This window comes from Meles meles, chromosome 5 (genome assembly GCF_922984935.1).
Source record: "Meles meles chromosome 5, mMelMel3.1 paternal haplotype, whole genome shotgun sequence".
In the NCBI taxonomy this organism is placed as follows: domain Eukaryota; kingdom Metazoa; phylum Chordata; class Mammalia; order Carnivora; family Mustelidae; genus Meles; species Meles meles.
Window position 1 is genome coordinate 16116807 of NC_060070.1, and position 13238 is coordinate 16130044.

The following is a 13238-nucleotide window of genomic DNA, read 5'->3' on the forward strand; positions in this document are numbered from 1 at the left end:
GGGTCTGGAGTGCTGGGAACATGCACGGTCTTGTGCCTGGTGTCCTCTGAGGCGGGTTCTCTACCAGTGGCCACGCTCTTCCTGGATTTTGTTCTGCTGAGCAGGATGCCACCTGGCTGGGCCGCGGTGACCCCCGCCATGGCACGAGGTGGTTGGCTTTTGTAGTGTGTCTCAGACTTGTGATTCATGCTAATGGTACTGTCTGTCTGATGCATGTCTCTTCATCACAGAAAGTGGGGCCTTGAAGGCAAGAACTTCGGGAAGGCTTATCCCCATGTCCTCAGCATGGAGGACGGGGTGTGGAACAGCAGGCACTCAGTGCACGGCCCCTAAATAAATAGCTGTTGGCCGCCTGCACTGTTGTCGTCGGGTGTCTAGGGGGTAGCACTTGTCCATCCAGCAAAGAGATGAGGAGCAGATAGTGAGAGACGTGCTGAGGCCGGTTTCCCAGAGTGAGAGCTTCACACAGCAGTGTGGACACCCCATCATGTGTAGTCCCCGAAGTGAAAGGTGACACAGAATCAAATTTCAGCTGTCCATGGGGGCTCGGCCCCATCAGACTTTGAAGTGCCCGGCAATGAATGCTGGACAGCAGCTACTCTCTATGACATACGCTTGGGCCTTCCTAATCCCTCTGCTGGCTCTCGCTGCAGGCTATAGATGGTCTAACAGGAAACTAAAAGAGAAACAAGGAACCTGCCTTTCTCCTCCTCCTAATTCAGCCACTGGACAAAATCACTTCATCAGGCTCTACCTGTATTCTCTTCTTCCTGAGGAGCCCATGAGGCAGCCAAATGCAAGCTTACACAGAGAGAAAAGGGCTGTGCCCTGGTGGGGTGACCTTATAAGACATTTTATTGTCCATTTCCATCAGCGACAAGAAAGGAAATGAAGGAAATAAGAAGCTTTCTGGCAGCTTCCACGTTGAGATTTCATTAGTCACTGATGTAGTGAAAAAAATATTACCCGGAAGTCAAATACAACTATGCTCAATTATTACATTTTTAATATAATCCATTCCAAACATCAGTGACTTGTCATTATGTGATAGTTAGAATTCTCTACACTACTTTCCCTTATAAACAGTGCATATCAAAAATGCATGAAAATTTGGAGGCTTTCTATGCAAAACACCAGACTAGAGATACTCTTAAAATATTAACTATGTCAGTAAGTAGTATTTATAATACACATATAAGCTCTACATTAGTAGTCATTATAACTTCAAAATTTTCTACTTGAAAAATATCAAAAACCAAATTGGTCAATTTAAAGATCACTTATTGGGATGCCTCAGTGGCTCAGTGTGGTAAGCGTCTGCCTTTGGCTCAGGGTGCTGGGATCGAGTCCCACAATGGGGGGGTGGGTCCTTGCTCAGCAGGGAGCCTGCTTTTCCCTCTGCCTGCTTGTGCTCAGACAAATAAATAAATAAAATCTTAAAAAAAAAATCAGTATCACTTATTAATTTCATTAACAAAGATGTACTTATGATCAGGCCGGTCATTTTTGTTTTGCAAATAAAGTAGTTCAGAATCATATACAGAGATTGTTACTGTTTTTCACAAATTTGCATGAAGGACAATATACGATGTTGGATGAATGTGATCAATATGGCTTTTCTGGAAGGTAATGTGGGAATGTGCAACACTGGGAATCTTCTTCTTTGACTCTCCACTTACAGATTTGTGAATGTGTCCTGAGGATATTGTCAGACAATCTACACAATTATGTGTGTAATGTTCCTGCAGCTTATGAGTCCAACGTAACAAATACCGAGTGCCCATTTATAGGAACTGGCCTAATTGGTTACAGTTTATCCGCAAGAGGAGCATTATATAGCCGTTAAAAATGATACAGCGCTACCTTTACTAACATAAAAATATGTTAGGGGTGCCTGGGTGGTTCAGTTGGCTGAGTGTTCAACTCCTGAATTCAGCTCAGGTCATCATCTTCAGTCATGAGGTCGAGCCCCACGTCAGACTCTAGGCTCAGCAGAAAGCCTCCCTCTCCCTCTGTTCCTTCCCGCCCCCATTCTCTCTCTCTCAAATAAGTCTATCTTTAAAAAGATATATGTCAATAGAGTCTTAGGGGTAAAAAAAATAGTTAAAGCTCTTAAATAAAATCTTTTTATTTAAAAATAAATGTAGGCAAAAAGCAATTCAAGATACAACCTTGGGTAAGTTACTGAAGATAATATGCCTGCCTTTCCCATTCATAAACCAGACTTACAAAACTAGATGAACCTTGTGTAATGATTACGAGGCACTGGACAGGCATTCAAATCTCAGCCACTATTGACCTCCCATCTCTCCAGTACCTGGTGCCAATACAAAAAATACTTGGAGAAAACAGGAAAGGGTTACTTACGAATCACTCCTCATTCCCACCCCTCTCTTCAGAACTAACTCATGTCAAAAGCTAGTGTACATCTCTCCAGCTTCCATTCGGTGTTGATATACACACATGAGCATGTACGCTGGCTTTTTCTTAATAGAACATGGATTAAACTATTCGTACTTCAAATTTTTTTCATGTGTCATTTTTTTTTTTAATCTTTCCATTTCACAAATAGGGATGAGACCTGTACTTGTCACTTCCCCTACAGGCACTGTAATATTTTCACCTGCCATATCTGTGGCACAGAACAATATACCAGTGGTATGTAACTGCCCCTCCTGACGGATGTTTAGGCTGTTTCAAATTTCATCGTTCCGCGGAAGGCTGCAATTAATATCCTCATGCATCGGGTTTTTTTGTTTGTTTTTTGCACAGGAGCAGAAATTCCTTTATTTTTTTCTATGTCCTCAAGCTAGAATTCTTGGGTCATTTCAAATTTTAGTACAAACAACTATCATCCAAGAAACTTTACTAATTTAAGCTCCAATGAGCACTGTATAAATGGCTCTACGTCTTCTCTCAGTAACATTCATTAGTGATTAATGTGTTTTTATAAGCTCACAGGTAAATAGCACCTCATTGTTTTAACTTGCAGTTTTACGACCACTTGTTGGCATTTTATCTGTGTTTGCAAACTGTTCTTATTCTATTTAGCAATTACTGAACACCCTCTACTGCTCTTTAATGAAGTTCGCTGCTCTGACAGTACAGGAGGAAGAGAGAAGACAAAAACTCCTGCTCCTTACAAAACTCATATAAAACGTTTGAGGAGGGGGAGGCAGAAACATGCAGGATAAAGAGTGCAGGCAGGGGCACCTGGGTGGCTCAGTGGGTTAAGCCTCTGCCTTCGGCTCAGGTCACAATCTCAGGTCCTGGGATCGAGCCCCGCATCGGGCTCTCTGCTCAACAGGGAGCCTACTTCCTCCTCTCTCTCTGCCTGCCTCTCTGCCTACTTATGATCTCTCTGTCAAATAAATAAATAAAATCTTTAAAAAAAAAAAAAAAAAAGAGTGCAGGCAAAGGAAAGAGGGAGTTGTGGAAAAGGCAGTGCCAGTTTCTTTCTCTTTTAAGATTTCATTTATTAGCGAGAGCACATGAACAGGGGGAGGGTCAGGGGAACAGGGAGAAGCAGACACTCCTGCTGAGCGGGGCCCCATGCGGGGCTCCATCCGGGACCCTGAGATCATGACCCCGGCTGAAGGCAGCCACCTAGCTGACCGAGCCCCCCAGGCGCCCCCAGGCAGTGTGGGCTGTACAGGGGAGCCGTGAAGGCCGCAGAGAGCAGCGTGCCAGGATCACAACGAGGGAGCTCTTCTTCCGTCTGGTGCCCAACTCCTTCGTTACAGCTGATGCAAACATTCCCTCCCGCTCCGTTACTGGTCTTTTGATGTTTTTGCACATGTCAGCTTTTCAATTTCAAAATCTTAACTTTTTATGACGTCAAAACGATCTCTTCTTTCATGTTTCTGCATGTCATATCCGTGACCGCTGACACGGACAACAAGCCCAGCCGCAGCCCCTGCCTTCTCTGCTCAGCAGGCCTGATGGCTGCTGCAGCCCTCCTCCTCCTCGAGGATTCTAGGATGCAAACTCCTTTTCCTTCAGAAGTCGGGATGCATTTCCCAGGGCCACTGGCCGCTGGTGCCGTCGGTGAGAAACCCGAGGCCAGCCCGGGGCTCGCTCCTGCATGACCAGTCAGGACATTTTTGTCTGTGGCAACTCTTCCCAATCTGCTTTACCCTTAGCGTTGGTGACAGTACCCCACTCTCCCCGTGCGGCACCTGGTGGCTCCGTTGTTAAGCATCTGCCTTCGGCTCAGGTCATGATCCCAGGGTCCTGGGATGGAGCCCTGTGCTGGGGTTCTTGCTCAGTGGGGAGTCTACTTCTTTATGTCCCTCTGCTGCTCCCCCTGCTTGTGCCCCACCCCTCTCAAATAGATAAATAAATAAAATCTAAGGGAAAAAAAAAATCTAGAGGCGTGCTGTACCTGACTGAAAAATCAGAGTGATTGTATGCTCCCCAAGCATCCATCTCCGCATGAAATGGAAGTAAACATCGTAACTTACCTTCTGCAGTTTCTGCATTATTCTTCAAAACGTCTCAGGCTACTAAATAACGAGGTGTTTACTCTCTGGTTTATGAAACTTGAATAATGTGTTTGAGATTTTCCTTTTTCACTTGTTATGCAGACGTAGAATGAACTTGACGGATTTACAATAAAATATGTAAAAATTTATATTCAAAAGACACCCTGAGTGGTTCTTCCCAGAACTACAACTGAAGTCACCCGGGAAAAGGACAGTAAGAAAATACCGGGGACTTTTTGCCTCTTGCACCTCTCCCAGTCCTGCTGAGGGATGGGAGCAACACCTTGACATGATGAGAAACACACTGGCCACTGCAGGTGGACAACCGAGAGGAGAGAAGCTGAGAACCCACTTCAGGGCTGGTGCAAACCATCACCAGCAAGAACGGAGCCGCGCCCACGCGGAAAGGTCACGTACCTGCCGGGAATAGCCCTTCTCGGTGGGGGCCTGCCCAATCGTTATTTTTCGTAGAAATCGGTCATTTGTATCCAATACTGAAAAAGAGATAAAGCTTCTTCAATCCACAGGTATGGACCAGCTACGCCGTGCACCTGGAGCTGTCATGAGGGCCAAGGAGGCTGCGAGGGGCAAGAGGCGGGTCTGGCTATGCTGCCCCTGACATCCCAGTGAACAGACGCAGAGCCCGATGGAAAACGTGAGGCGGCACTGAGTGCTGTAGCAAGATGAAGGCGGTGATAGGACAGGGCGTGTCAGGGTGGGGGTGAAGGCCCCGTTTGACTAGGTAGTAAGGAAAAACCATTTCCGAAGTGCTCACATTTTACCCTGAACCCGAGTCACAAGAAGCAGCCAATTTCGGTTCTGAAAGCCTTCAACGCCGAACCGCCGCAGGATGCAGCCACGGCGGTCCTCGGTCTACAGCCAGCAGAACCCAGAGCAGGGACGCGAACACGTTGCCGAGCACTCACGTTCACTGCGGCATCCTTCCCAACACCCAAAGGTGGAAGAGCCGAGTGTCCATCAACAGGTGAACGGATGAACAAAATGTGGTCTGCAGACGATCTCACAGCCCAAACCAAGGGAACGAACAGCCACACGGACAGACATGGGTGTCGTATGCATCGTGAAATCAGCCAGAGAGAGAAGACTAACGTTGTATGATCCCACCGACGTGAACTACCAAACTCACAGAGCGAGAACGTGGAACAGTGGTTGTGGGGGGCTGGGGGGAGATGGGGAGTTCTTGTTCAATGGGTACATAGTTTTTCCTGGGGATGACGGAAGGTTCCAGGTATAGAGTGTGGGGATGGCATAACCCCGGAAGCCTAGTGAATGTATTTAACGCCACGGATCACATACTCATAAACGGTTAAAATGTCATGATATGTATTATTTTACCCCAATACAATAAATAAAGTAGTAACATGGGGAAGGAGGGAAGAAGTTGGCTGTGATTAAAGCAGGCACCAATTTGTATGGCTTTCGCTGGTTTGTCTGAATGGCGCTGACTTGCATTTGTTTGTGAAAACTAGGTCTGTTGAGTGCAAACCGGAATGACAATGGCAGGAAATCAGCGAGAAGGACGCGGGCTTCACTAATAATTCATGTGGCTTCCAAAAACAAGCTGCCCGCCGTGACAACACATTATATGGCTCTGGCAAAACTGATGGCGAGAATTCTGTATTTGTGGACGGAGAGCATCTTAGGATGAAAACTGTCAAGCTTTTCCTTCCCACACGAGGCCTCCGCCGGCCTGCCCACCTTGCCCTCCCACTGTCCCCTGACTCAGCTGGTGCCACTCACCATGCAACATGCCCTCTCTCTCTCTCACTCACGCACACACTCAAACACACTCACGTGCACACTCAAACTTCACACATCAAACACATTCAGGCTTGGATGATTTGAAGGTCCACCCAGAGTCTACACAGAGCAAGAGATGCTTTTTGAAACTCTCACTAGCTAGTACTTATCGCCAAGACCCGTGGCGCTGTCACGGTAAAAACACTTCTCACTCTGATGTGCGGGATACACAGTCCTGGTGTAAGACGGGTATGATGTTTGCGTTGGAAATTCAGCTGCTCTTACTGAGCAGAGAGAACACAAACAAACCAAAAAGAAAAAAATAAAAAAGGCTGGCAGGATCCACTCGAGGCAAGGGCATTGGAAGGCTGTGTGTGCGTTCAGCGGGGTCCCCGCAGGCTTCGGGCGCTTAGCGGGGAGACGTGTGGGTGTGTCAGGGCCACGGAAGAGACGGGAGAATTAAATTCCTACACACAAGGTAGATACCAGGAAGGAACCCTAAATTAGTGATGCTTCATTCCGGCCTCTCAATGCTAGAGCTAAAGCTGGACTGCAGAACGCAGGTGTTTACTCAAGGAAGAGTCACTGAGGGCCAGTTTTGTGCCAGGTCCCACGCGAGCTGGCCAGGGACGCAAAGACAAACCAGACGTCAATCTCTGATCGGAAGCGCAGACTCGCACAGGGGAGATGGAAGGTGCAGGCGAGTGTGGGTCTGTGGGGGGCCTCCGGCACTACCGTGTTGCCCAGGTCCCAAGGAACACCCACGGCGTGTGGAGTGGTTTCCTGAACAACAGCGGTTGGGGCACTGGGTAGGTCAAGGCACGTGGTCAGGGCATGGTCACTGTTTTCGTTTCGGGGGTAGAACTGTCAGGATTCCCTGCAAGCCTGGCTGCGGGGGCAGTGCTGGGAACCAGGAACTGATGTCACTTCACTGAGGGTGAGTGAGGCCTGAGGGACCTTTGTCTAATGGCCTGGAGGTGGATGAACCAATGAGACAGGAGAGAAGAGAAGTCTGTAGCCCCTACCTGAGGTGGGTGGTGCTCGGAGGGGCAGGGGCTCTTGCTCCTCTAGGAGCTACGAAATGGCTTGGTGGCTATTGTTCCTTCCTTTTTTTCTTAAAGATTTTATGTATTTGCCAGAGAGGGAAAGAGAGAGAGAGCAAGTGAGCACAAGCAGGGGGAGCAGCAGGTTCCCCACTGAGCAAGGAGCCTGATACGGGACTCGATCTCAGGACCCTGCAATCATGACCTGAGCCAAAGGGAGACGCTTAACCCACTGAGCCACCCAGGAGTCCCTATTTGTTCCTTCTTTCTATGTTAATTGTTTCTGGAATAGTCTATGGGCTCTGGTCCCATGTTATTGCCAGGCAATGAGGCCCATAAGCTTCTGAGAGGGGCACAGGGTGAAAGAAACACCAGTTACATTTCTTCCAAAGGCAGAAAGGAAAGGCTGGTCCTTACATAAATCCACGCCATTCACACAGTCTGAGACGAGGTGTTCAGCCCCATGTCATCCCTGAGTGTCCCCAGGTCATGTAAGGACTTAATCTCATCATGAGGATTACGCTATTTCTAGGTCAAACCTTATATTGCCTTAAACAAATAAAAAAAGGACCCTACATTAAATGTCCTCAATTCACTTGGTAAAGAGTTCCATTTTTTATATTAATTCAAGGGAGTCAGAGCCAAACTACCTAGCAAATGTCATGCTAAACTCCTCCAATCCAGGTTGCTATCGACACCCATAATATCTTCTTTCCTTTAGTACCATAAATAATCACATAGTTCTAGTGTCTATCTGGAATATCTTTTGAAAAGCTGTCACTTCCATTATTAAAAAAAAGTCAGCAGGCTTCCCAATAAAATGCTGATGATGTTCATATCCATCATTACAACTGTTGTTTCTCTGTTAAATAATAAATTGTGGTTCATTCACAAAGGAATATTTTAGATCCATGTAAAGTTACCACCACAATAAAGAGCCAATGAAATGGAACGTGCTGCTTGTAACATACACGAAGCTGGCAGGATCCAAAATCTACAGACCTACAGGTTTTATTTAAAAAGTTATAGGGGCGCCTGGGTGGCTCAGTGGGTTAAGCCTCTGCCTTCGGCTCAGGTCATGATCTCAGGGTCCTGGGATCAAGCCCCACATCAGACTCTCTGCTCAGCAGGGAGCCTGCTTCCCTCTCTTTCTCTGCCTGCCTCTCTGCCTACTTGTGATCTCTCTCTCTCTTAAATAAAGAAATAAAAATCTTAAAAATAAATAAATAAAAAGTTATAAATTTTTATAGATTCTATATATAGAGATTTTATATAAAAATCTATAATATGTAGACCAAAAAAATTCTATATTTTTTTGAGTTTCTAAAATGGCATTCCTCTCCCTCAGCTTGGGAGACAAACGCTCAGAACAGTCCTGCTACAGCTCCCACGATGGCGTCTACTGAGTGCCGTTGAGTCTCCAAAGCACTCTCTTGCCGCAGCAGAACTAAGTCAGTCAGACTCGGGTAGCTACTGTTCCATTTTACGGATAAGAAAACGGAGTCAGTCGCTTGTTAAAAGCTGCACAGCTCCTACCCGGCGGAGCCAAGACTCAGCCTCTGGTCTTTGTCTCTCCATCTCCCGGTTTACAGGAAAGCTTCATGAACAGGTTAAACGAATTCTCAGAAGGAAAGCTTTGTGTCCTTTGTGATGGGGGGACCCGGGCTGTGTCCAGGAGAGTCTAGGCAAGGGGACGGGGTGGGCACGGGGGGCAGACAGGCAGAAGGACGAGGTTCGGCCCAGCTGTCTGGAAAGCAGACAGAGAGGAAAAGCCCCTTGGGACCATGTCGCGGGGATGCTTCAGGCCAAGCTTCGTGGCGGCCTCCGTGCCCCACACGGGATTTTACCACACATACTGCAGGAGAACACCTGTACGTTCTGAGGCTGCTGACCTGCGAGATGAGCGTGTGCTCACAAGAACATCTACGACAAGGTCACAGCAGTCAAGCAGGCATCTGATAGAAGACGTTCTGGAAGTGGGTAGGAAGGAGGAAAGCAAGGGGGCAGGTCTGAGGAGAACGTACTGATCGTACCGAGGAGAACGTACGTGCCTGACATTTGCTCCTCCTAACCCTTCCAAGACCCTCTGAGCTTCAGGCGCTACTCCCCAGGGAGAAGAAGGCGGAGCAGCGCTCCCTGGACGTGTGTCGGGGGAGGAATGGGACAGAGCCCAGGAGGAGCAGCAGGCTCCGGAGGGGGAGTGACTCTTCGTCCTACACGGGAGGCGAGGGTGATGGAAGAGGGGGAGATGACTGTTCTTGAAGCCCGCAGAGGGATTCCGGATCCCACGCTGGGAGGGTGAGGGGAAGACGTGAAACCGGGGGCCTGGGAAAGTGATTTCAGCGCTGCAGCTGGAACGCCTGTCACCCCCGAGCCCACAGGCAGCGCCTACCTCTCTGCCACGTGATGGTGGAGGGGTCGATGTTGAGACGGGCGAATTTCCCGATTTCCTCTTCCGTCAGTGCGTTTGGGTCTGTCTTATTTATTCCCAGTTTCTAACGATGAAGGGGGGAAAATGTGATCGATTTTAGCAAGGAAGAGAAAGCAAAATGTACCCCAAATGATCTCTGTTATTTTATTTCCTCCATGACCCGGAAGTCTTTTCAGAACTACACTGAACTAAAAACAAAACAAAAAAACCCAGAACTACACTGAACTTACAAAGAACTGTAGGTGAGGCCAATTCCTAGACAAATACCCAAATACCCCTGAAATGCCAGGCACGGATATTTATAGTACACCCTAAATGACACTGAAATCAGGCATGGTTGCTAGGACAGAGAACACGACCTGCTGCTGTCTGGGCCCGAGATTATCAGGACTGGACAACGTGGCCACGTGTCCTCCACTCAGAAGGGACATCGGCTGCTGTCCACATACTGACGTTCTGGTTCATTAGCTCTTCTTTCAAACACCAATACCAATAACTCAAGTCAAGCTGATGCCTGCTTTTTAAAAAACAAGTTATCTCTAATACACTGTGAAAAAAAATGGCATTAAAACTCTCAGTGCATCCGTTTCTGTGAAGGAAACATTTTCTGAAAGCTCCTAATGAAGCATAAGAAAATAATCTGAAAGCCTGAATGCCAACAGGAATGACCCCCATGTTGTGGCTGCGCACATGTTCTCAACAAACTAAACTTGGTTCGGAAGCAGGACGGTGAGTTTTTAAAATCAATGATCACCCATCAGTGGCTGCCAGTTTTACCATTAAAGTTAGTTTTCAGTCTCTCAAAAGAGCAAGGGGGAATCACTGTGATAAGTAGGACAGCAGCAAACAGAACTAGGAAATGATAATATGGGTGAGAATTAAGATTGCTTTTACTAGTACGACCTTAGTTAGCATCTTCCTGCGTAAAACCTGATAGATACATTTTCTCTGAAAATGTATCTTATTTCCTAGAAATTGAAGAAAATTCATGAAAGAGAAGGGCTCTCAGAAATTTGATTTGTCAGTGGACTAGGTACGCTGGGTCTGTAAAGCAGTCCTCTCAGTTTATAGCGGAAGGAACGGAGACCTCAAAAGGGGAACTAGTCTGTCCACCGGCTCTTTGGTACAACCAGGTCTGAGGTAGCTTGTTCTCTTCTCTCTATTGCGTTGGTCTGTCTCTAGACTTGAACTCCTCAAAGGGTGTCTGAAAACCCAGATCAAATCAAGTTCAAAATTGCTGGTTTTGATCATCTTTCTGACTTGTCTCCAGGATTATATTCTTGTGAAAAAGCCAGGAAGTACAAACTTACTTTCAGCCGAGCAAGCTGAATGCTTGAAAACTCTCGAACCCCATTCACTGAAGGAACGAGTCGATTATACAGCGCCTAAAAACACAAAACAAAAATAAAACCCCATGAAAGCTTAAGAGCCAACTATGAACTTGGATAATTCACAGGATATGACAAAGTTCATTACATTTATAACCAACTGTTTAGATTAGAGACCCTATTAAAATTCTTGGCTAATATAAACCATGCAGCCTTAAGTTCTATCGTTTTAATAAATCTGACTAGATCTGAAATAAGGCACATTGCAAAGACTTTGCATAAATAAAAATATTTCTTTATCTACATAGACTCACAACCATCAAATTAATATTTATGTGTATTTAGCTTCCAAAACTCACAAGGGATTACTTTCATTGGAGGAAGTCAAGACCCTTGTAAATATGCCAGAAAGTCCCACTTTTATCCATGTCCTCTGTCTATGAACAATTAGCACCTGGTACTCTATCCCCATCAGGTGTTTGTTTACATCAGCTATGTGCACCTGAAGACCAACAAGGGGGTCTAAGCCCTTTCAAAGCACATCTAGAATGGCTACCTGTAACATGACAGTATAAAAGATAACGTTCTAATCCTCTTAGTAAAGACCAGGGACTGGACCTTTGAAGAGAATGAAGAGAACTGGTCTACCAATCACCTTTAAAACTGAAAGTCCTGTTTCAACATACAACTAACATAATTCACCCAACAACACAGCAGGGGTCATAAACTCATTTGAGAAGCCGACCAAAGCATGGATCTTCTCCCCAAGAAATAAGGACATGCAGAGTTCACAAAATGTTTTATATAATTTCAGACAGTTTACAGACTCCAAAGTTTTCTCACGAACTCCTTAAGAATCTGGAAATCCCAGGATAAGATGCCCAAAAGGGCCAGCAAGGAAACTTTCTCACCTTATCGGTTTGAGTGTTTTCATGTAAAATCCTCGTGTCAATAGCGGCAGCCAGGAGGTTATTGGCAGCAGTGATGGCGTGGATGTCCCCGGTCAAGTGAAGGTTGAACTGTAAATGACATGAAAACGTCTTTCTACTGGTCTCAGACAAGCACGGCAGTGTTCCAGGGCTTTCTGAATAAATAAACTATTGCACTAATTACACATAGCCTTATCATGAGCTAAGTCCACAAAACAGCCTAAATCAAAAAATCAGTGTCAGAGTTTTCCACTTGACAACAAAGAACTCTTAAGCGGACTGGGTCACCACAAAGTCTTTCATCTTTTGTTCCTGGGTTAAGAGTGAGACATTCTGATGGCCTTAATAATCAGTTTCCTTGTTTTCATGATTTAGAAAATAGTGTCACATCGAATATACTTCAAAATGAGGAAGAGAATAAAATAAACAGTAAGAAAATATAATAAATAAAAATAAACAGTAAGAAAAGAATAATATATGACAGAAAGTCTGAGAAGTAATGTTATCACCTTCAAGACTCTATTCTGTTATTTTCATTCTGGTCTTAAGTGCATGCATGTTTATTATTTGTAGACTGGGCATACTTTTTTTTTTTTTTAAGATTTTATTTACTTATTTGACACACAGAGAGAGATCACAAGTAGGCAGAGAGGCAGGCAGAGAGAGAGGGGAAGCAGGATCCCTGCCGAGCAGGGAGCCCGACTCGGGACTTGATCTCAGGACCCCAAGACCATGACCCGAGCCCAAGGCAGAGGCTTAATCCACTGAGCCACCCAGGCGCCTGACTGGGCATACTTATAATACATTTGGTAACTTTTCATATAAGGAACTTATTACTCTATGTGTTTTAATGTAATAATCTTGTTTATATGTAGTTACAGCTCACAGAGTCTCTATAATGGAGTAGATGTTCCAAAAGTTTTCAGTTTCTTATGTCTAGATATTTAAATTGCAACCCAATTTTCACTTTTGCAAAGAAGGCTATAATTAAAAAGAATACATGCAAATAATTTGTTTAATTAGTTGCTAATAAGCCATATATTTCCAGCAGTGTGGTTCCTGGATTTAAAATCTTGATAATACCACCAAAACTGCTTTCTGAAAGAACTGAAGTACCACGCCCAAAACACCAGCTGATCAGTAAAAACCTCATTTTATAATATAAAATATATGATAAGTAGAAAATATGAAAAATTACATATGTATATTTTATAAAATTTATAATTTTTAACATCAAGATCATAACACCAAAATAGTTTACA

General features: G+C 45.4%; 1 protein-coding gene across 2 annotated transcripts in view; it reads right to left on the reverse strand.

Moving 5' to 3' along the window:
• The window catches only part of MTHFD1L (methylenetetrahydrofolate dehydrogenase (NADP+ dependent) 1 like), a 183060-nt gene that overhangs the window by 113872 nt on the left and 55950 nt on the right, over nt 1–13238 (reverse strand). The window contains exons 14-17 of one of the 2 annotated variants that reach the window (XM_046004918.1): nt 11959–12066; nt 11030–11104; nt 9681–9783; nt 4902–4978 (exon numbers count right to left, since the gene is read on the reverse strand). In XM_046004918.1, coding sequence (XP_045860874.1) covers nt 4902–4978; nt 9681–9783; nt 11030–11104; nt 11959–12066 — 363 coding nt within the window. Of the gene's footprint in view, nt 1–4901; nt 4979–9680; nt 9784–11025; nt 11105–11958; nt 12067–13238 lie in introns of those variants that run through there. The other variant, XR_006818305.1, reaches the window with a different exon arrangement.